This window comes from Myiozetetes cayanensis, unplaced genomic scaffold (assembly GCF_022539395.1).
Source record: "Myiozetetes cayanensis isolate MyiCay16 unplaced genomic scaffold, myiCay2020 scf32, whole genome shotgun sequence".
Classification (NCBI taxonomy): domain Eukaryota; kingdom Metazoa; phylum Chordata; class Aves; order Passeriformes; family Tyrannidae; genus Myiozetetes; species Myiozetetes cayanensis.
In genome coordinates, this window is record NW_026087544.1 from 5,275,961 (window position 1) to 5,296,762 (window position 20,802).

The window sequence follows — 20,802 nt, forward strand, 5'->3', positions numbered from 1 at the left end:
CCCGCCCTCCCCCGCCGCCAACAAAACCCCGAGCGGCCGCCGGGCACAGCCCCGCTCCCGACAGCGGCACCGGCACCGACAGCGACAGCGACACCGGCCCGGCCGCAGGTGGGTGCGGGGCGGGGGCGGCCACCGGGTCCCACCGAGCGCAGCGGAGCCGCCCCCCACCCGCGGCCCCGCTCGCCGGGGCTACCGCTGCCTCCATCCCTCCCTCCTCCCTCCTGCCATCCCTCCCTCCTGCCATCCCTCCCTCCCTCCTGCCATCCTTCCCTCCGTCCCCACGGGCTGCCCCATCCCCGCTGCCATCCCCACTCCACTCCCTCCTTCCCCAGCCCGGCGGACCCCACCGGGGTGGGATGCGGGGCTGGAGAGGGGCACAGCCCCGCCGTGTGCCCGTGGGGTGGGCTCAGGGCGGGGGAACCCCTGAGGCACGATCGCCGGGGCACCCGCGCACGTGGCGGGGATGCGGAAGCCAAAGCTGTTGCATCAGGTCGGGTGAGCTTTGCTGACCCGGCCGCGAGTGGGCCTTGATCCACGGGTGGTCACTGCCCACCTGGGTGCCAGACTGCCAGTCATCGGAACCCCCCACTCAGTGTTCCCTTTTGCAAAGGGAAATCTCAGGGGGATGGTCTCGGGCTGGGCTGTCAGCAGAGTCCTTGCACCCTGTCCCCTCGCCAAAACTCGGGGTCTGCTGTCCCTGCACTTTGCAGTCTCAGTAAAGCTCATTCCCAGCTCGGCCCTCGCTGCTGTGGTGAACTCGGCTCACTTCACAGAGATTTGCATCACTGGGGACCCCGCTGGGTTCCTCTGCTCTGTCCACGCGCCTCGTCTGCCTGGGTGACTCCTGCTGCAAATCTCTGCCCATTTCATGGCCATGCCAGCTGCTCTCTAAACTGGAAGGCACTAATCAGACCCTGGGGTTTGGGGCTCCTGCTATGGCTCCCTTCCCTTTGACTTGTCCCTTTTTGCCATGCCATGTAATAATCCTGCGTGGGCTGCTGTGAACATCCTTAGAGTGAATTTTGTGCAGCTCTGACTCTTCTGTCATTCACTTGTATTAATTCCCTCATTGGAAAAAAAAAAACCAACCCTTTTACATGGGCCAGCGCGAGTGTCCTGTTCCTCAGTGACCTCCAAGCACAAAGTGATTGCTCTGCAATTAATTACTGTAGGATTTTAGTAGGGCACATTCTTGGGAAAGGTTTTCCAGCTGTTGGGATGTTCCTGCCCTGCTCTGGGTTGCTCCTGTGGCCATGGAGCTGTGTCCACATGGGGACGGGTGCCCCTTCAGCTCCAGCAGTTACAAAGCAGCTGCCTGCAGGTAGGCAGGAGGGAGGTTTTCAGCTTGGATGGGAGTGACCAGCGAATACTGGTCATTCAACCCACTCTGAGGAGAGGGTGACTGTGTTCCTGCTGTCTGATGGCTTGGCTGCATCTGTTCAGTGCTTCCCCTTATGGCCCATGTTCAGAGGACATCTGAAGGCACCAGGACATGCTGGTTCCATACTGGTTTATGCCTGGTTGTTCAGTGTGGCTTAGACTGCCTCCCAAACTGCTGCAACCCTGAAACATGGGTGAGTCTGTAGCTCTCATTTCATAGAAACACAGAATGGTTTGGGTTCGAAGTAACCTCAGAGATTATCCAGTTCCACTCCCCTGCCATGGGCACCTTCCACTAGACCAGGTTGCTCCAAGCCCTGTCCTACCTGGCCTTGTCGTGGAGAACTGAGCTGCAGCAACATCAGCCATCAGACACTGGAGTTAGTTAATCTCTAACAAGTGTCAGCCTTGTGTGGTTCTGCACAAGCCTCCCTTGTGTCTGTGCTCCCCAACAGTACAGCTGCTGCTAAAGGTTTTTGGGGTCCCTTCCCTTCTCCAGAATGGATGATGGAGTTGCTCTGGGGCTGAGCCTCCCTTGGCACAGAGGATGGTGTCTGTAGGGCTCTGGTTGTGTTTGCTGGGAGTTGTGCTCCATGGGCTGTGGAGCTGAAGGAGGAAGGAAAATAATCTTGGGTTTTGGCGACCCTGTGTGTGTCTTCTGCCTGTGCTCAGGGAGGCTGTTGGCTGCAGGACAGTCACCTCCTGTTCCTCATTCTGCACAGGGCTCAGAGTGACTTGGAGAAGTGCAAGTGAGGTCACTAGGTGTTGCAACTGGGAAAAATATGCAATGTACTCTGAAAAAAAAATGCTGAAAGGATTGAAAACACTCCAGCATATCTTAAAGTGGTCATTACATGATGGGTCTGTCTGGATGGGTGCTGTAAGGACTTGGATTTTGAGAGGGCTGATGCAGGTCCCTGGCTCCATGAGCGGGATGCTCCTATTCCTTTTTCCTGCTGGTACTGACCTGGAGCACAAACTGCTTTTTGGTCTCTGTGTGGCCTGCCAAGCTCTCAGAATGCAGTGTGGGTGTTGTGGACTAAGAAGGAATTCCCAGCAACTTCAGTCTTTTCTTGGGCTTTCTCTGTGCCCAGCTGTGAGCTCTCACATGGATCCCCAGGAAAAACTCCTTTCCATGGATACTCCCCTCAGGAAATCCATCCTGGTGTGCCAGGATGTGGCTGTGCTGGGGCTGCATCTGTGCTTCACGGTGAGAGTCATCTCCCTAAATCCCTGGGGTGTTGTTTAAACTGTGTGGAGGCACCTGCAACCTTCCCATGGATGGGTGGATGGAGGAAAATGAGCAGCAAAAGGGCTTGGGCTCCTCGTGTGGCAAATGTCAGATGAGCTTCCCCCAGCAGCACCTTTATCACCTCCCGTGGGCTTGCAGGCAGCTCTGGGGAAGGTGTCCCCAGCACCGAGGTCTTGGTTTGGGCTGATGAGCCCTGATGTTCAGCACAAATCTCTTCCTTCGCTGCTGCTGTTGCTGTAAGGGGGGGAAAGAATGTGTGGTGGAAGCAAAGGGGAGCAGCTGGTTCCAAGCCATGCAGTGTGCTCAGGGATGCCCTGGCTGTGGAGCAGGGAGTGCTGGCAAGAGGCTGCCCCTCAAAATCAGGACTGGGGAGTCCCAGAGATGGGGTCTGTCAGCTGCTGTGTTTGGAAAGGGATGGGGGACCCAGGGAAGGTGGAGCCTTCCTGAGGTGGGATCTGACAGGTGGGCACAGGGGCAAAAGGGGTTCCCACACCGTGCAGGGCTCAGGGGCTGGCAGGGAGATGCTGCTGGATGTTTCTGCCCTCCAAGGAAACTCCTGAACCAGGTCAAGCCCTCTTCCTGATGCAGGCGAAAAAAACAGGCTCTGGAGAGAAACAATCTGTGCCCTTTTAAGGCAATCCAAAGGCTGGGACTGGAAGGACCAGGCTGGGAGGGATTTGGCACGGTGAGAAGCCCAGCCTCCAGGACCTTTGAAAAAGAGACTTACAGGCTGCTGTTATCACACCCCAAACACAGCTCTTGGCATCCCTGGAGCCAGCACAGCCTCTCCAGCCCCGGCTCCTGGCACCCTCCACAGTGTTTGTCCCACTCTGAGACCCTCTGGGCATCCAGGAGCTGAGGCTGGGCTAGAGCAGGGCCCTGACCCCTGCCCTGCCTGCTCTGAAAACCAGGCTGAGATCCAATTCCCTGTTCTATTGCCTGAGAAATGCTCTTACACAGGGAAGAGGACCCGAGGGAACGGCTGGAGCTGTGTCAGGTTTAGGTTGGAGATCAGGGAAAGGTTCTTCCTCCAGAAGGTGGTTGGGCACTGAACAGGCTCCCCCAGGGCAGTGGGCACAGCCCCAAGGCTGCCAGAGCTCAAGGAGTGTTTGGACAACGCCCTCAGGGACAAGGTGGGACTTTGGGGTTGTTCTGTGTGCAGGAGCTGGACTGGATGATCCTTGTGGATCCCTTCCAGCTCAGGAGACTCTTTGAAGAGCTCAGTTTTCCCACATCCTTGTGCCTGTGAGCAGAGGGTGTGTGGAGCTTTGTGCTCCCCTATCTCTCTGCTTGATGTTTGTGGTGGGCTGGCACATTGTGGACTGGCAAAATGGGGTTTGGTTTCGGGGACATTTTCCTGCTGCTGTAGCTGTTCAGGAGTCAGGAAGCGTGTGGCTGGGGGAGGGTGACTTCAGCTGCTTGTCCCCACATGGGAACAGGATGGAGAATTACAGAGGTGTAATTACATGGAGAGAGGCCCCTGGAAACCTCCCAAGCTGCAGCTTGTGCCCATTGACCTTTCTTGCATCACTGGGCTGCACCAAAATGTGTTTTATTGTCTTTGGAGCAATCTCAGGTTGCTGTTAGATCCTCTTTAGCTTCCTTTTTTGGGGAGTTATCTGCAAATTTGCAGCTCAAGGGGCCTCTTGGTCTTGTCTCATCAGACACAGTTCAGGAAAGAGGAGAGAGGAACAGAAGCATTTGTATCCTGCCAGCGAGCTGGGTGGTAGCTTAGGCTGGTGCTCAGGTCTTTGCACCTGCACTGTGTCCCTGATTTCTGATTTTCCAGCCTCTGTGACTGTGCCTGCAGCCCTGGAGGAGGCTGAGCTGTCCAAGCCCCCTGTTTGGTGGTGTCAGGGGTCAGCCCCTCCTATCTGGGCAACCCTGACTGTACCCCTGCCCTGCAGTGGCTGAGATGGAAGAGTTGGTCAGGGAGGAGAAGCTGGCACTGTTTCCAGAGGGGTGACAGCTCTCACTCTCCAGCACCAAGGCTCAGCCCCATGGCCATGGCTGAGGGGGGACAGCAGGGCTGGGATCTGAGGAGGTGCCAGGGCCGTGGGTACCTCTGTAAGTGCTGTCTCCCATCATTGTTCCACTTCCTGCCTTGCCCTGGCACTGAAAGGAGCTGTGAGGTCCCACAGCTTGCAGGACAGAGGGATTTCTGCTGCTGCTGCCTGGCAGGACCAGTGGTCCCTGGGAGGCAGCTGGGTGCTGTAGTGATGGGCATCCTGAGTTCTGCTAATTCTGCTAATTAGACCCTGTGTTTGTCTCTGTGCCCACACCAAACATCTGTGGGGGGATCTCTGCACATGTCAGATGTGGGAAAGCTGCTGGAGCTCCAGCTGGGGATGCCCACTCCGACTGCCCCATCCCTGCTCCTGCCTGGCCCCCCCACCCTGACCCTGTTCCCTCCTGTGCTTTCCCCTCAGGATGCCCAACTGGGGAGGAGGAAAGAAGTGTGGGGTCTGCCAGAAGGCCGTGTACTTTGCTGAGGAGGTGCAATGCGAAGGCAACAGCTTCCACAAGTCCTGCTTCTTGTGCAGTGAGTACCAGCCCCTTCCCTCATCCCCTCCCTCCCCCTCCGCTCCCCTTCCTGGCTCTCAGCCGGCCGGGAGCCCCGTCATGTCCTGTTTACGGGCTGGGTAAGTGCTCCTTAGGATTCCTCTGCAATCAGACACGCTGTGGGAGCCGTGTGGCAGGGGCTCCCCTTCCCTCCAGACTTGCAAGTCACTTCTGCTGAAGGAACACGGATCATCCCAGGACACCACAGGCTGTCCAAGCCGTCAGGGCTGACCTCAGCCAGCACCCACGCAGAGATTTAATCTGTCTCTACCCCAGGGAAAGGCCAGGCTGGGTCCTCTAGTCTGTCTCCAGATGTTAAGGATTAGAGCATGAGACAGGGACTCTCCCAACAGTGGTGGAAGGATGTGATGCTAGCTTTAGTCTTCTAAGTGGCCTTTGCCACATCAAAAAGGTGGTTGAGCCTTGGGACCTGGTTTGGGATCTTCCCCTGTGTCCCAGGAGATGATGGGAAGGGAGATGTGATCCTATCCTGCTGATGGATGGCCTCCTAAGAAGTGTCAAAGCATCACCCCCAGCCTGCCTGCAAATCTGCTATTGCTGAGGGTGTCTCTGCTGTACGTTTGGACTCAAGTGTCACCTCCAGGGAGGTGCAGAGGAACAGGATCTGGCTGTGGGTGACTCAGTGCTGAACTCCCTTCCCTCTTATGCTCTCTGGGATCCTACAAGTGCTGCTGGTTTCCTGTTGCAGTTCCCCAGACACCCTTCCCCTCCCTTTGGGGATACCAGGGTGTTACAGTGCAGCTCCATAAACCTGGGGCATTTGCCTCCAGAGGGGCTGCAGGACCCTTTTTATTTAAAAAGATTAAAATTTTAAAAATTTAAAAATATAAAATTTAAAAATTTAAAATTTAAAACATTTAAAAAGATGAGCACTGTCCTCAGCCTGTGTCACCGGATTTCTGCCCCCTGCCCTCGAAGGCTATCACGTACCAGAACTAGTGATTCTCCTGTGCTCACATGAGATGGGGCTTGGAGCAACCAGCTCTAGTGGAAGGTGTCCCTGCCCATGGCAGGGCATGGAATGGGATGAGCTTTAAGGTCCCTTCCAACCCAAACCATTCTGTGATTCTCTGGGCAGGAGCACACACGTTTCCTGCGTCCACTGATGGCTCCTCAGCACATTTCACCGGCCACAGAGCAGCAGAAGTGCATCTTCAGAGCTGCCCTTGCAGCTCAGGTGTAACGTTTTCTCAGCTGGTCCCAGCACCCTGGTTCCAGTCTCACCATTCTCCCACAGCAGGGAGAACAGGCAGGCTCTTTTCCTTATGGGCAGCAGGCAGAGCTGGGAGCTGTAAACAGGCCCACTCCAGGACCAAGCTCAGTGGAGCTATTCCACAGGGAAATAGCAGTGCCCTCACGGGATGATCGCTCCCTGCCACGCTCCTGTGTCCACCTGGCCCAGCTCCCGGTTCTTCTTGGCCATCCTGCCTGGGATGCAGCTCACACAGCTGGATCCAGATGTGAGACAGAGAGAGAGAGAGAGGCTGCTGCTGCGTCTCTGCTCCCTGCCAGTGTGGAGCGCGGCCAGTGCTGGCCGGCAGCTCTCGGATGTGGGAGTTTCCAGGCTGGAAACTCGCTTTGGCTGGGAGGACTGAGCAGGGGAGTCGTGGAGAGGTTTTCCCTGGCAGGGAGGGGGTGGCAGTCGAGTCCTTATTGCAGCTGTTCTGCAGAAGGAAGTCCTGTTTCTTCGGAAAGAAGATAAGGAGGGTGGGGAATGTTACCCTCACCCTCTGTGCTCACAGCTGGTTTGCTGCCATGAGATGCTGGCACCCAGAGAGCAGGGCAGGCCTCCAAGAGCCATGAAATGGGGCTAAAGGCATTGCTTCCAGATGGGAATACATGGCCCAGCAGCTCTGCCTGTCCAGGCTCCCCAGCTCGGGCCGTGGCTCATGTGCCAGCCCACCGTGGTGCCCACTGTTCCCAGCCCTGTGCCACAGGCTGTGGGTGGTGCCCCCTGAGCTCCTGCATTCCCAGCCTGCTCCCCAGGCCTGCTGCCTTTGGGCCTCATCAGGGAACTCAAAACATTAGCTGTAGGGGAGAATAACAGATACTTTGACCCGAGCTGCCAAAAAAAAAAATCATCAGAAAGGAGCCAAACCTACCACAGTGCATTAGAGCTGGAGATGGGCTCAGGGAGCGACTTGGTGATTGACTCCTGGCCTCGATCCAGCTGACAGGGTAGTACAGCAGAAATGTGCTGTAATGAGCCTGCTTGGCCTTGGAAAGCAGGGGCAGTGCTTGTTTAATTGTTTTGTGGAGCGACTCAGCTGCTCTTAGAAAAACAAAGGGTCCTTAACTCCATGAGTGCAGCTCACTGGAATTTCTGCAACGCAGAAACCCCGAGAGCTGGGGAAAGAATTTTCCTGCTGCCTCTCGAAGCTCTGTGACCAGTACAGATGAGTGACTGTGAAAGCCTAGGTTGGAGCTCCAGATCCACTCAGATGCCACTGAGATCATCCACTGCCACCCCTGGGGCAAAGCTCACAACAAAGCTCTTTGAATGTGCCAGTAAAAGTTCCCCAAATTCCCCTCCTGAGGGTCTGCCTGAACACAGCTGAAGCCCCAACAGCAGCCCAGTAGCTTGGCAGCGATGGGAGCAGTTACCCAGGGCTGGTTTTTCCCAGCAGGGATGCTGGATCCATCCAGCTCCTGCCGTGCTGGGAGCGCTTTGCCAGGAGAGGATCCAGCCAGGTCCTCCTTAGATGGCAGGAGATGTTTCCCTGTCCAACTCTTTCTCCCAGCACAGCTCATGGGCCCCTGGAGGAGGAGAAGCACCATATTTAGTCATATTTATCATATTTAGGGCTGGGCAGCCCCGCCTTCAGTGCTGTGATTTGTGCTGCTCTGAGGGGGGAGCTCCTCCGTGTTTGCATTCCCGTGTCACTGGTTGAGGCCAAGAAACTGTTCTGCTGGCCAAGAGGCTGCTGGAAGCCTCGACATTTAAGGTGTGTGGCAGCTGCAACCGGATCTGTTCGGGGCTGGCTGCCAGCACTGTGGACTCTGCCCCAGGTGTTGGGATCCTGCACGGAAACACCGGAGATCACCGCGGGTTTGGGCGCTGCTCACCTCCTGCCCCAGGGCTGTGTTCCAGGAAGGGTTTGGAAATGAGCTGGGACAGGAGTTGGCACTGCCAGTACCTTAAGGGGGCTTGTGAAAAAGAGGCAGAGTGACTTTTTACACAGGCAGATAGTGATAGGCTGGGGGGGGGATGATTTTAAACTGAAAGAGGAGAGATTTAGATCAGATATAAGGGAGAAATTGTTTCCTGTGAGGGTGGGGAGGCCTTGGCACAGGTTGTCCAGAGAAGCTGTGGTTGCTCCATCCCTAGAAGTGTCCAAGGCCAGGTTGGACAGAGCTTGGAGCAACCTTGGCTAGTGGAAGGTGTCCCTGCTCATGGCAGGGGTTTGGAATTGGATAATCTTTTAGGTCCCTTCTGACCCAAACTGTTCTGTGATTCTCTGATTCTAAAAATCAGGAGAAGACCTGAGCCCAGCACCAGGCTCAAGCTCTGGGTAGGCTCAGCAGGGACCCTGAGCCTGGCTGCTTCCTCCTCCTGTCCCATCTTACATCCCACATTGACCCCCAGGGCTCCAACACCCAGCTGAATTAGTGTTCATCCCCTGAGACCACCCTACACACACCCTCAAACCAGGGCATGGTCCAGGGGTGATGTCTTACATGAGTCCTTCCATCATCTCAGGGTCCTTACCCTTCCTTGGGTGTGGTGGTGGCCACAGGGCTGCTGTTAGTCCCTCTGAACACCAGGAAAAATGCATTTGCTAACATTTCTTTGCCCTGAGTGCTTCTCGCTGTGTATTTGCAGCAGATGAGCTGTGGGGCCAGGACATCCATCCTTGGGCTTGGGAATCCTGCGGTGATTTGTAGAGAAAATTCAGGAGACCAGCATCAAGAGGGTTAACAGAGCTTTCTCTTGGTATCATCAACCTCTTGGCTTTGGTGGTTGCTTCCTTTTAAAGCCAGACAATGTTCTTTTTGTGATCCTTATCTCTGCTGGTTTGCGTTCACTCCCTGCAACTGGATCCTGTCTAGGGTTTCCTTGCTCCTTGAAAGCTGAGCTGTGCTATCCCTGTGAGGACTTGTTTTCCCCAGCTAATTAGTGAGCTCTGGATGAGCAGGCTGATGGCACACCCTCCCCTCTTTTCTAGTGGTCTGTAAGAAGAACTTGGACAGCACCACCGTTGCCGTGCACGGAGAGGAGATCTACTGCAAGTCCTGCTATGGGAAGAAGTATGGCCCCAAGGGCTATGGATACGGGATGGGAGCAGGGACCCTGAGCACTGACAAGGGCGAGTCTCTGGGAATCAAATATGAAGAGTGAGTTTGAGTCTTTTTTTTGAAACTGGGGCTGTTTGTGGGCGCCTTCTTCCCCGTGTGTGTGCTGTGCTGCTCGGCTGTGCAGCCCGTGCTGAGCTCCCAGCAGCACCCAGCTGGAGCTGTGGGCTGCCCTGCCTTTCTGCTCCTCAGGGGAAATCCACTGAACCCTGTTTGCCAGGTGAGATGGGGCTTGACAGGACAAGCCCCAGCTGCCTGAGCACGCTGCCCACCCCCTCCCAGCACACAGCCCTCAGGCTGAACTTTCCCTGGCACTCGACACACAGTGGGTGAAGCTCCAGGCCCTCCAAAGCTGGGCTGGGATTTGGGATCCCCGTAGCTCTTCCCTCTCTCCATCCTGCCCGTGCATTCCTGACCATGAGCTCCCTCCCTTCCACAGGGGCCAGCCCCACCGACCCACCAACCCCAACGCAGCCAGGATGGCCCAGAAGGTGGGAGGGTCTGATGGGTGCCCTCGCTGCGGCCAAGCCGTCTACGCGGCCGAGAAGGTGATCGGAGCTGGGAAGGTAAGACGGGGGATGCAGTGGATGTGGCACGAGTTGCTGTGTGGCAGGGAGACCTTCAGAGAGGGTCTTGACCAGACCCACGGGATGCTGCCAGCTGGGCTGCCAGAGCCTCTGACCAGGGCTGACCAGACCACAGGGTCTGGTGGCCACGCTCACCTGGAAGCCTGGCACCAACAGGAGATTTTGACGTGTCTGGATGCCAGGTTCCCCAGGCTGCAGTGCTCTCACAGACCTGTAGATGGGAGAGAAATAAATTCAGTATTAAATTCAGAGCCCTGCTCAGCAGAGGTCACTCTGGATGTCCCTGCTGTAGATGTGTTGGGAGGACCAGCAGCGATGTGGGCCATGGCCACTGCCACCATTAACTGAAGAAGTGCATCATCCAGTGATCCTTCTCCACCTCTGGTCAGTGCTGCCCACAGGCAGGGTGGTTGGAGGTGTGGGCACAGGCTCGGGGCATCTCCCTCGGGCCGCTCCAGAGGTGAGGACTGGGTCAGCTCAGGGTCTGGTGTGAAGAACATTGTAACAGCTCTGCTACTTCCTATGTCAAGTTCATCACTTCATCAGGGTCCTTTGCATCCTGAACTGTGGCCTTGTCACCTCACTGGTGGGTGACCCTGCTGTGCTCTGCCCTCCTGGGGCTTCTGTGCTTGTCCTCTGTCCCCAGAGCAGGGAGAGGAGGCACCTGGCCACAGAAAGGGCCTCCCAGCATCATCATCACCCAGCTGGCACTGCAGGGACCTGTGATGGACATGTTGAGGGTCAGCCCAGAGTCAGAAGCCAAACTTACCCTTAAAACAATGATCTGGGCTTCCTGGTCAGCTTCTGGCCTCAATGTTTATGGGGAACCAAAGTTGGTGAAGCAATTAGACTCAAGCAAGCCCAGAGAGGATTCCAGAGCATGTATTTCATGTGCTAATGTTTGCTGGATGACTCCATTCACTACCTCCTCCTCCTCCTCCTCCTCCAGCCCCCTAATTTCACATTTTTTTCCAAAAAAGGTTTCATGTTTTCCTAAGTGTTTATTTAAATTCCTCCATGAGCAGCTCTGGCTACTCAAGGTCTGCCTGAAGGCTGTGAGCTCATTTATCTCCAGGGGACTGCTGGAACTGTGTGTGGGGGGGTTATTTTTAAACACTGGCAGTTTTCTTGCATTCTTCCTGTCCGTTTGCTGCCTTCCTTGGAGCTGTGGTTCTGTGGGGGGCAGGTTTCCCAACCCTGCTGCCACCCCCAGGCTAACGTGGGTCTCAGTTAGATAACTGGGGGGGAATTATCATGCTGGTTGAGGAGGACAATCCCCAAAGAGGGGATGATTGCTCCTTAAAAGTTGTTGTACCAATTATTGTACAAATTAATTCTGTGAGTGGGGGCAAAAGTTCTCTGAAACCAGATCAACACGGGAGCAGTGACCGCCCCTGGTGTTTCCTCTCTGTATCTTCCCTCTTGGGCTGGGAGGTCAGAACTTTCCAGAGAAAAGCTTTTATCCCACTGAGAGCTCTTTGCCAGCAACTTCGGGTCAGAAATAGAGAAGTGAGCCCACTGGTAGCCAAAGCCTGCTGCCCTGTCCCTGGCTGTTGTCTGACCAGGCTCTGCTCCTGCCCCACAGTCCTGGCACAAGTCCTGCTTCCGCTGTGCCAAATGTGGCAAAAGCCTGGAGTCCACCACCCTGGCAGACAAAGATGGGGAGATCTACTGTAAAGGTGAGTCCCACCTTCCTCACTGGCTTGTCCTGGGCTCTGAAGGGCAGCGGCAGGGGGTGGAAATCCCTGTGCAGGGACCCAGGATGGGCTGGAAGTTGGGGAGGTGGTGGCCCTGGCAGCTGCATGTGGGGACTAGCTGTGCCGACTGGCCATGGAGCCAGGGAATTTCCTGCCTGGCCTGTGGCCTCCCTGTTTGCCCAACAAACAGGGCAAACCCTGTCCTGTTTACGCAGTGCCTGCTGTGGGAGGAGGGCCAGCCTTACCTGTCTCTCCCTTCTGTCCTCTGCAGGTTGTTACGCCAAGAACTTTGGTCCCAAGGGCTTTGGCTTCGGGCAGGGCGCCGGGGCGCTCGTCCACTCGCAGTGAGGCACCAGGAGCCGGGCTCTGCGCTCGCTCAGGGCTTGTCCAGACCAGCCTGTGCTGCCAGACCCTTCCCACGCCCTCCATGAGCATCCTCACCGTCATCCAGAGCCACCCGCGGCTTCGCAGCACGAGCCCCCTCCCTCCCCGCCCTGCCCCGGCGCGCCCCAGAGCCAGGGCAGTCCCAGCACTGTCCCCACCGGGTCCTGCCAGGGCGGGGGCTGCTGGGGGGGCTGCTCACCCCCACCTCAGCGAGGCCCTCGGGCCCGAAACGTTCTGCTCCGCGTGTCCCATCCCGGCACGTGTGCTCGTCCTGCCGGGATGTGCGCTCAGCCGCACCGTGCCGCGCCACTGAGCAAGCAATAAACGTCCAGAACATCAAAGCTGACCCGGGCCTGGCCTTGCCAGAGAGTTTATTCCCTGTCTGGGGCTGAGGAGGTGCACTGGGTGGCCAGAGCTGGAGGGTCAGGAGGTGAAGGGAGGAGGGGCAGTGTTGGCACTTGGGGTTTGGCAGGAATGTGTCAGTGCTGAGCTCTGCAGGTCGACTCAGCTGGGCTCTCCCCCTGCTCCCACCGTGGATCATCATACAGTGGTTTGGATTGGAGGAGACATTAAAGCCTGTGTCGGTCCAGCCCTTGCCATGGGCAGGGACACCTTCCACTAGACCAGGTTGCTCCAAGCCCCGTCCAGCCTGACCTTCAACACTTCCAGGGATGGGGATAACTATTCCAAAAGCAGTGGTTGATGCTTGGAGGCCCAGGGCAGCCCTTCTGGGGTGTGTCAGTAGCACAGCATGTGTGCTCACCCTATCAAAACCCCTATCGGTGCTTTTAGGTGGCACCTCTCCAAACAGGAGTGCCCAGCAGTGCCAAATAATTAACAGCTTTTCACCTACTCCCTGGATTTTTAGCAGCTTGGGGATCATTAAGCCTCCAGTTTGGCAACTGCCCAGGTCTAATTCGTTTTCATCTAAACTCTTCACTCCCTTTCTGTGATTCTCTTGTTGGACCGGTGTGACATACCCACAGCTCAGAGTCAGGAACTCCACAGGGAATTTAGTTCTGGGGTTTTTTTAAAGTTACAAACATTGTGGTTGAGCAAATGAGATGGGTAGTGTTCTGAGAAGCACAACAGAGGTAGAAATCCTTTGGTGGGGCAGGACTTGGGCTCCTTTATCAACTTAAGCACTTTCTCCTGTTCATCAGACCCTCGTGTTTTTGAACACCCATGTTTTTGGAGCTGAGGTGGGGAGTAAGCTCTTTACCACCTCCAAAAGTCCCCTCTTCTCCAGTTTTCCCAGCCCTGGGACCAAGAATCTAGTAGGTCTGTTTGCTCTGGGGTGTGTGGTTATGCTTGATGGTAGCATTTGGCACGAGGAGCAGCAGCCCAGGTTCAAGGGATGTGGTGGGGTCGGGAGCTGCAGCACAGAGGGCTCATGTACCACCCTCAGTGTGGGGACAGAGGGTGGTTCCCTCACTTGGCAGAGGCCCTGCTTCCCCGTGGAGGCTTGGGGGGGTCAGGAAGCTGCTGGCGTTCTCTGGGAGCACGTGGGGGATGTTGTGCTGCTGCAGGATCTCAGCTGGATGTGCCACAGAGTGGATCATGCCCAAGCAATGCTGGTTAGTCAATAAAGCCACAAGAAGTCAGTCTTTAGTCCCTTCTGCCCACAGATGTAGAGGTTCTGTCAGAGAAGGGAGGAGTGGGAGCCCCTCTGCTCTGGAGACAGGTTGGGAGAGATAAGATGTGGGTTTTGGACATCCCCTGCCCTGCAGTGGGACAGCTCTGACCATCTGCTACCCTCTGCTGGTCACTGAGCATGGCAGGGCCCCAGCCGGGGGGGTCCAACTCCATTTAGAGGCAGCAGACCTGCGCTGTGTCCAGCAGTTCACACCCCTCGGGGGGCTGCCAGCCTTGGAAAAGGGGCTGTGGGGCCCAAACCTGCCCCCAGAGAGATGAACCAGGGGGTCGGCTCGTGGCCAAGGACCCTGGAGCCTGGTGATGATGACACCACTTAAAGGGTTGGATTGGAGCCTCTGAGCCCCATGGTCGGTGGCCCTTGTGGCAGGGGATGTCACAGCGCCACCGTGCTTTGTGGGGATGTCACCTCAGGGCAGGACTGAGCCCTCTTACCTGCCCCGAGGGCTCTGTGTGGATGGGATGAGCGTGGGGGCCGTGGGCAGCCCACGGAGCAGCCTGGCACAGCGAGTCCTGTGGGCTTTGCTGGAGAGCAGGAGCTGCGAGCTCATCCCCCCAGGCAGCCCAGCAGGATGGGCCTCCTGCCCTGTGGATCTGGGAACAGACAGACAAGGAGAGGGGAGCGGGAAGGACCTTGTCAAAGCTCCTTCACACCCGCAGCTGCGGGCCCATCACCTTCCCTCGGTGGCTGGAGTCCAGAAAGGCAGAGCAGCACAGTAAGCAGCAGAGCTGGCACCTTGGGCAGAGGGTTTGGCAGCCCTTGGCTCCCCCTTGGGCTGTGAGGATGGAGCTTTGAGCTGGGTGCTGAGCCGAAATTGCCCACAGCTCACCAGAGCAGCCCTGGGAGCAACAGTCCCCAAACCACTCACCCCCAAGCTTCCAGGGCTCAGCATCCCCAGAGCTGAGCTTCTTTACCTGTGCGTGGGAAAAACCTTCGGAGGGGAACCCACACATCTGCTGTGCTCCTCCCAGGGGTGCCGGGGTGCTCGGGTGACCTTCGGGGAGGCACTGGCCGCCCTGGCGGTGGGGGTGGCGATGGCCGCAGGGGAGCCGGGGCCGCCTGACGTCAGGAACCCGGGTCTCCTGGGACACCGGGGATCTCTGCCAGCGTGACGAGGTTGGCCCCAGGGAGCACGAACCAGTTCCTGGCTCCGACAGCCGCCCTGCCCTCTTAATGAGGGATAATGAGGTGCATCTCATCACCGCTGCAGACTTGCCCCCTGGCCACGCCAGCTGCAAGCAAAGCCCCCGGGAGGGACCGGGAAGGATGGAGGGGTTGGGGAAGAGGGGCTCCAGCCGGGGGCTCCGCGGGGCTGGGGTCTGCAGGGGCACGGGCAGGGTGATCCGGGAGGTGGGCACTGGGGCAGTGGCTGCGTGCCAGGGAGCCAGGGGCTGATCGGCGGGCTCCTGCCCCGGTCGGTGATCCTGGCACATCCCCGGGGGAATTTTTTCCCATGCCAGACCTCACCTGGGTGAAGGACCCACACCCTCAACATCTGTGGGGGCACATCCCGCCACCCAGCAGGCTGTGACCGTCAGCCCCTCTGGCAACCCACGGCCAGCACCAGTCCCCAGATGTCCCCCCGGCAGCCCGGCACGGCACCTCGGTGCCAGGCGCTGGCACGGGAACAGACGGAGCTGCGGTGTCCGGGAACGAGACGGGCTGGAAAGGAGACTGGTGTTTCGCTGCAGGGGAGGGAGGACTCAGGCGGGACCGGGCTGTGCTGTGCTTTGCTGTCCCGGCCCCGCTCCGACGGCTTATCCCCCCTGCACAGGTCACACGAGGCTGGGGGATGCTGGTCCTCGCTGTGGGACAGCCTAGGGGCTTCAAATCCCTGTCCCAGCAGATTTGGGGCATGGGAGCTCTGTGTGCTGAGGGTGGCCCAGCACCCTTGGATGCGTGGCTGGGTGGTTGGTGGGTGTCAAGGGTTGTTCCCATTGCTACTGTCTCTGCTTTTGACTCTCCTCTTGGGCTGCACTCAGTGGTCCCCATAGCCCCTGCCTGGCTGGTGCTGCACCCACAGCCCCCTGTCCCAGCTGGCACTACACCACATAACCCCCTGGCCTGGCTGGAAGTGCAGCTCATAACCCTGTGCTCTGGCTGGCACTGAGCCCCATAGCCCCCAGCCCCTGCTGGCACTGCACCCCCTAACCCCTTTGCCCTGGCACTGCACCCCTTGTGCCTTCTTGGCTGGCACTGAACCCCACAGCCCCCCAGCCCTGATGGCACTGCACTCTGTACCCCCTTCCTGGCTGGCATTTTATTCAGGGTCCCCTGCCCAGCTGGTACTGCACTCCACAGCCCACTGTGCCCACTGGCACTGCACCCTATAGCCCTATGCAGCTGGTGCTGCACCCCAACAGCTGGTGCTGCACCCCCAACAGCTGGTGCTGAACCCCATCTGGCCTTGCACTCCACGCCTGGGCTGCCGTGCAGAAGTCCCTGAGCCCTGCCCTTGCGCCGCTGCCGTGCAGACCCATCCCACACCCTGCCTGTTCACACGAGGGCCCTGGGGCAGCGCCTGCTCGCGGGCACCCCAAAAGCACCTCCTGGGTGAAGCGGGGCTGTGCCGGGCCTGGCCGGGCTTCGCCTGGGCGTGAAGGGAGCCTGAGCGCAGGAGGGGCCAGGCGAGGCGGGAGGAATGCGAGTGGGAGAGCGGCCGGGCATGTAGCGACAGCTCCTGGGGCGCGCTGCGCCGGGATCCCACACGCTGCGCGGGGCAGGGAGCAGAGCCCCGGCACCAGGGCTGGGGTCGGCATGGGGCACCCCTCCGCTCATCCCCTCTGAGAGCCGGCAGCGCAGGGCGGGGAGAACCCCGGGGGGGTAGCACAGCCACCGCGGGGGTCCCGGCCCCACCGAGCTCAGCTCTGACGTGGAGGGGCTGGGAATCCCCCAGCGGGTGATGCCCGGCTGAGCCCACACGAGGTGCGGAGGTTCCCTGGGGGCCGAGGGGCCGCTATGACCCCCGAGAAGGTGCTGAGGGAGGGGGTGCTGGAGAAGCGGAGCGGGGGGCTGCTGCAGCTCTGGAAGAAGAAGCGGTGCCTGCTGACGGAGAAGGGGCTGCAGCTCTTCGAGCCCAAGGGCTCGCGGCGCAAGGAGCTGAGCTTCGCCCGCATGAAGGCGGTGGAGTGCGTGGAGTGGAAGGAGCGGCACATCTACTTCACGGTGGTGATGGACGACAGCCACGAGATCGACTTCCGCTGCGCCCAGGAGGACCCGGGCTGGAACGCCGAGATCACCATGGGCCTCGTCCGCTTCAAGAACCAGCAGGCGATCCAGGTCGTCCGCGCCCGGCACAGCTGCCGAGCAGGTACCGGATCCGCCGCTGCACCGCGGGTCGGGGTGCAGGACACGCCGGGGGAGGAGGTCCCCGGCCACCAGATCCCGTGTCCGAGGGGTTCGGCTCCCCCAGGGGAACCACAGAGGTCCCGTGGATTGGGGTGGTCTGCAAGGGTGGTGGTCCCCTGCCCCCTGCACTGGCTGGGACGCCCCCATAGGTTTTTATCCCCCACACCCTTGGAGAGGGACTTTTCCATCACCCTCCCTCCGTCTGGGGTGACCTGAAGGTTATGGGGCCCTTTGCCATCTTGCACGTGGGATGGGGTGGGGGTGGTGGCTGGCTCTGCTCCCCGGTCCCCTCGGGGCTGGGCCCTGCCCCGTGTCCCAGCACTGGCCAGGTTGGTGACAGGCGCCTTCTCTCTGCAGTGGCGCAGTTCGACACAGCCCCGGTGGGACAGCCCATGGACACGCAGCACCCGAGGAGTCGGATGGAGATGGCTCTCGGCTCGGCACGAGGTGGGGAGAACGGGATCCCAGCGGGCAAGTGAGGCCACTGCTGTGCAGCCCAAGGACAAGGACGGTGGCTCCGGTGAGGCCAGTGCAGGCACTGCCCCCTCCCCACCTCCATGGTAGGAGGTGACATCCATGACCAGGGGCTCACCACCCTTCAGCTGACATGTGCAGGACCTGGTGCACTGGTGGGGACACCTGGACCTCTCCTGCAGGACAGGGGATGGATGAGGCTGTGCCCGAAGAAAGCAGTGGAATGGGGAGCTCTGCCTGTGTGACAGTGACACTGGGACAGATGGATGTGGTTGGGGACACAGCTCCCCCTGAGCCCCCATGTTGAGAAGGGGCTGGATAGCTGCTGCTGCACAGGGACCCTTCAAGGCGCTGAAATGATGGTGCGGTGACACTGCCGTGCTGCTGGACATTGTCCTACCCTGGGATGTCCTTGAGCTGATAGGGAACACTGGGAGGGCACTGGGGATCCCCATTCCTTGTACCAAAAGCGTCCCCAAACAGGACTTTCTGCTTCTTACCCTGGTGTTGCTTTGATTTGCGGGACCCTGCAGGGTACAGGAGAGCACAAATCCTGCACAGAGCTTTGCTGGTTTTTGGCACCCCCCTAAACCAGCATCCCACAGTCGGGCTCCAAAGCCCCCCCCCCCACTGCTGCCCCGAGCCCTCTCTGGTCACCCATCCCACTGCTCCCGTGTCCCCAGGGATTCCCACGGTGGTTTGCGGGCAGGCGACGCGGGAGCAGCGCTCCGGCTGTGCAGGCAGGGGAAGGGACGGCCCTGCCCCGACAGGCAGCGCAGACACCGGCGCCTGGAGCCACCGAGCTCCGCAAGCCGGAGCCTGAGCCCCAGCCCCGCGGCCGCGGGCGCTGCGGATCCTGCCGGAGGTTGCCCGGCCGCGTGGGAACCGAGGAGAGCAGTGCCCCTGTCCCCGCGGGCTTGGGCTGCTGGTCCCAGCCTGCACACCAGCCCCCTCTGCCAGACCCCACGGGGCCCACGGGGTCCTGTCCCCGCGCCAGGGCAGCGCCAAGGTGGCTTCAGGGAGGGATGGTGGCGTGGCTGGAGCCTGCTCGCCGTGCAGGGCCAGGCTAGCTCAGTGCTTTAACAGGCATCTGGGTGTTTTTCCACCCAAGGAAGCCTTCTTGGCCACCTGGTCCTCAGAGCTGTATTTTCTGAGAGCCTGCTGACTTGTGAGTAAAGTTGAGGGGGGGCACACAGATGAAACTGGACCCAAACTCAGCGCAGGTGGAGCTTTGCACCACCCCAGTGCTGTGGCAGGAACATGGTGGGCTCCAGGGATGGGGGGACCTGGTCCCCCACCCGCAGGAGATGTTCTAGGTGTGGAGCCCTGTGTGGGCCAGCCCCCAAAACAGGTCCCCACACACCTTTTGGATGAAAATGAGACTGTCAGGAAGGTGCTGGTGCTCACACAGCATTTCCATGGCAAGGATCTCTGTCCTGTGGTTTCTCTTAAATCTCCAGCTCCCTGAGTCAGGGCATTCAGAGAGGCTCATTCAAAGCCCTGTGTGCATCCCAAGCCTGTGCTGGGGAGGGCACCAGTGGGGGGGAGTACCCAGTGCAAGGGGAGTTTCCAAAGTTGCCAGTTTTGGGCAGTGTGACTCCCTAATTTTGGCTTTTCTGCTCTCTTGCTCCCCGTAAACAGCTATTTTCTGTTTTCCAACTGCCAGCAACAAACTGGGGGCGGGGGGGAGAAAATGGTCAAGATGTGTGTGGGTGTAAGTTCCTTGTGTGCAGACACCCACATCTGCCCAATCCACCCTCTCTGGGCAGATTCCTGACCCTGGGAGCTGGGGCCAGGGGGTGAGGTCAGAGCCAGCGGCCGTGCGGGTGGGAGGCGGGACGGCTTCACCCGCCGCCTGCGAGGGCTGAGTTTCTCACGCAGAGGAAAAGGTCACCCAGAGACTGAAAAACAAATAAACAGCCAAGCGACTCGGCCAGGGAGCAGAGCAGGGACGGGGCCGGCGGCTGGTGCATCCCCCAGCACCAGGGATGTTGTGCCAGCACACTCCCAGCCAGCCTGAACAGCAGGGAGAGGACCACGGGCAGTGTTTCCAATGCCCCCAGAGGAGGGGAAGCTGAGGCAAAACGCGGGGTTGGTGGGTATGTGGCCTTGCAGCCCCTCCAGCACATGGACTCCTTCTTCAGTAAAGGGCTGGCCAGGGTACCCCAGTGCCAGGGCCCCCAAGAAGAGCTGGGGCTCAGTGCAGAGCCCCAAAATGCAGCGAGGTGCCCCGGAGCTGCGGGAGTTCAAAGGCAGGAGCCTGAAAATCCGGCTTTTCTGCTCCCAGCCCCGCGGTGCCCCCTCTCCATCGGCCCTCCCTGCGCTGCTCCGAGGATACCCCGATGCTGGGGCTGCTCTGCCCGGGCTGGGGGCTCCCCTGTGCCTCTGCCCAGGGCAGGGGCTCTGCCAGCACCCAGCGGGGCAGGGACTGGCACCCTCCTTGCAGCACCGCGGGGGTGCGGTAAGTGCAGGGGAGGGGGGAAGGAGGAGCTTCAGAGCCCTTTTTTTTTTTTTTCCCGATGAAATCCAAGCTCTGGATTTGGGGTCAGATTTTGGGGCTGGCTGGACCCCCTCCCAAGTGCCAGGGAGGGTAGTGGGGGTGATGGTGCCAGTGATTTTGGCAGGTGAGACCAAATGTACCTCCTCCACCACCGTGTGCCCTGTGGAGAGGCTGCTACTGCCTCACTTCTCCTGTGACCATCTCTGACTTTGTAGGTTGACTCTCCTCAGATAAAAGTGAAAAGGAAAAGAAATCACAGCCGTAGCAAGCAGTGTTCTGGTTTTTTAGCTTTGGGTCACACGTCCGACTTCCTTCAGATGCTCCTAAAATTATTTCATTGTTGACCATCCTCAATTACAGTTCCTAAATCACTGGATTTGGGTTTGGAAGCCAACACCTGCCCACAGCCAGGCTGCAGAGCTTCCCAGAGCCCTGTGATGTCTGTGAGCCCATGCTCCAGGGGAGCAGAGGGCCAGGATGTCCACACCACTGCTGGGGGGGTCTTGGCCACCTCCACTAAAGCCCTCTTGGATTTGGGTGTAGGAAGAAATGCTGTCATCAAAACACAGGAGCTTGGGATGCTGAGGGGGGTCCAGGCAGGGATTGCAGGGATTGCAGTGGGGGTTCCACAGTGTCCTGGTGGTGTGTCC

The 20,802-nt window shown here is 58.9% G+C and overlaps 2 protein-coding genes across 2 annotated transcripts; both read left to right on the forward strand.

Moving 5' to 3' along the window:
- On the forward strand, nt 1–12,541 carry CSRP1 (cysteine and glycine rich protein 1). Its single transcript, XM_050327147.1, has 6 exons — nt 1–108; nt 5,062–5,174; nt 9,382–9,550; nt 9,948–10,074; nt 11,681–11,774; nt 12,064–12,541. The coding sequence occupies exons 2-6, from the start codon at nt 5,063–5,065 to the stop codon at nt 12,138–12,140; spliced, it is 579 nt and encodes a 192-aa protein (XP_050183104.1). The 5' UTR covers nt 1–108; nt 5,062; the 3' UTR covers nt 12,141–12,541.
- Nucleotides 12,542–16,788: 4,247 nt separating this feature from the next.
- PHLDA3 (pleckstrin homology like domain family A member 3) lies at nt 16,789–17,657 on the forward strand. The gene is made up of 2 exons (XM_050327148.1): nt 16,789–17,140; nt 17,536–17,657. The coding sequence occupies exons 1-2, from the start codon at nt 16,789–16,791 to the stop codon at nt 17,655–17,657; spliced, it is 474 nt and encodes a 157-aa protein (XP_050183105.1).
- Nucleotides 17,658–20,802: the final 3,145 nt, after the last annotated feature.

What these genes read in the sequence shown, in the direction of transcription:
- PHLDA3 (XM_050327148.1), top strand. Translation starts at nt 16,789, where the DNA reads ATGACCCCCGAGAAGGTGCTGAGGGAGGGGGTGCTGGAGAAGCGGAGC. An exon ending in CCGGCACAGCTGCCGAGCAG is followed by an intron (nt 17,141 to 17,535) that starts GTACCGGATCCG and finishes TTCTCTCTGCAG; the next exon opens with TGGCGCAGTTCGACACAGCC.
- CSRP1 (XM_050327147.1), top strand. Translation starts at nt 5,063, where the DNA reads ATGCCCAACTGGGGAGGAGGAAAGAAGTGTGGGGTCTGCCAGAAGGCC. An exon ending in CAAGTCCTGCTTCTTGTGCA is followed by an intron (nt 5,175 to 9,381) that starts GTGAGTACCAGC and finishes CCTCTTTTCTAG; the next exon opens with TGGTCTGTAAGAAGAACTTG. An exon ending in AGGTGATCGGAGCTGGGAAG is followed by an intron (nt 10,075 to 11,680) that starts GTAAGACGGGGG and finishes CCTGCCCCACAG; the next exon opens with TCCTGGCACAAGTCCTGCTT.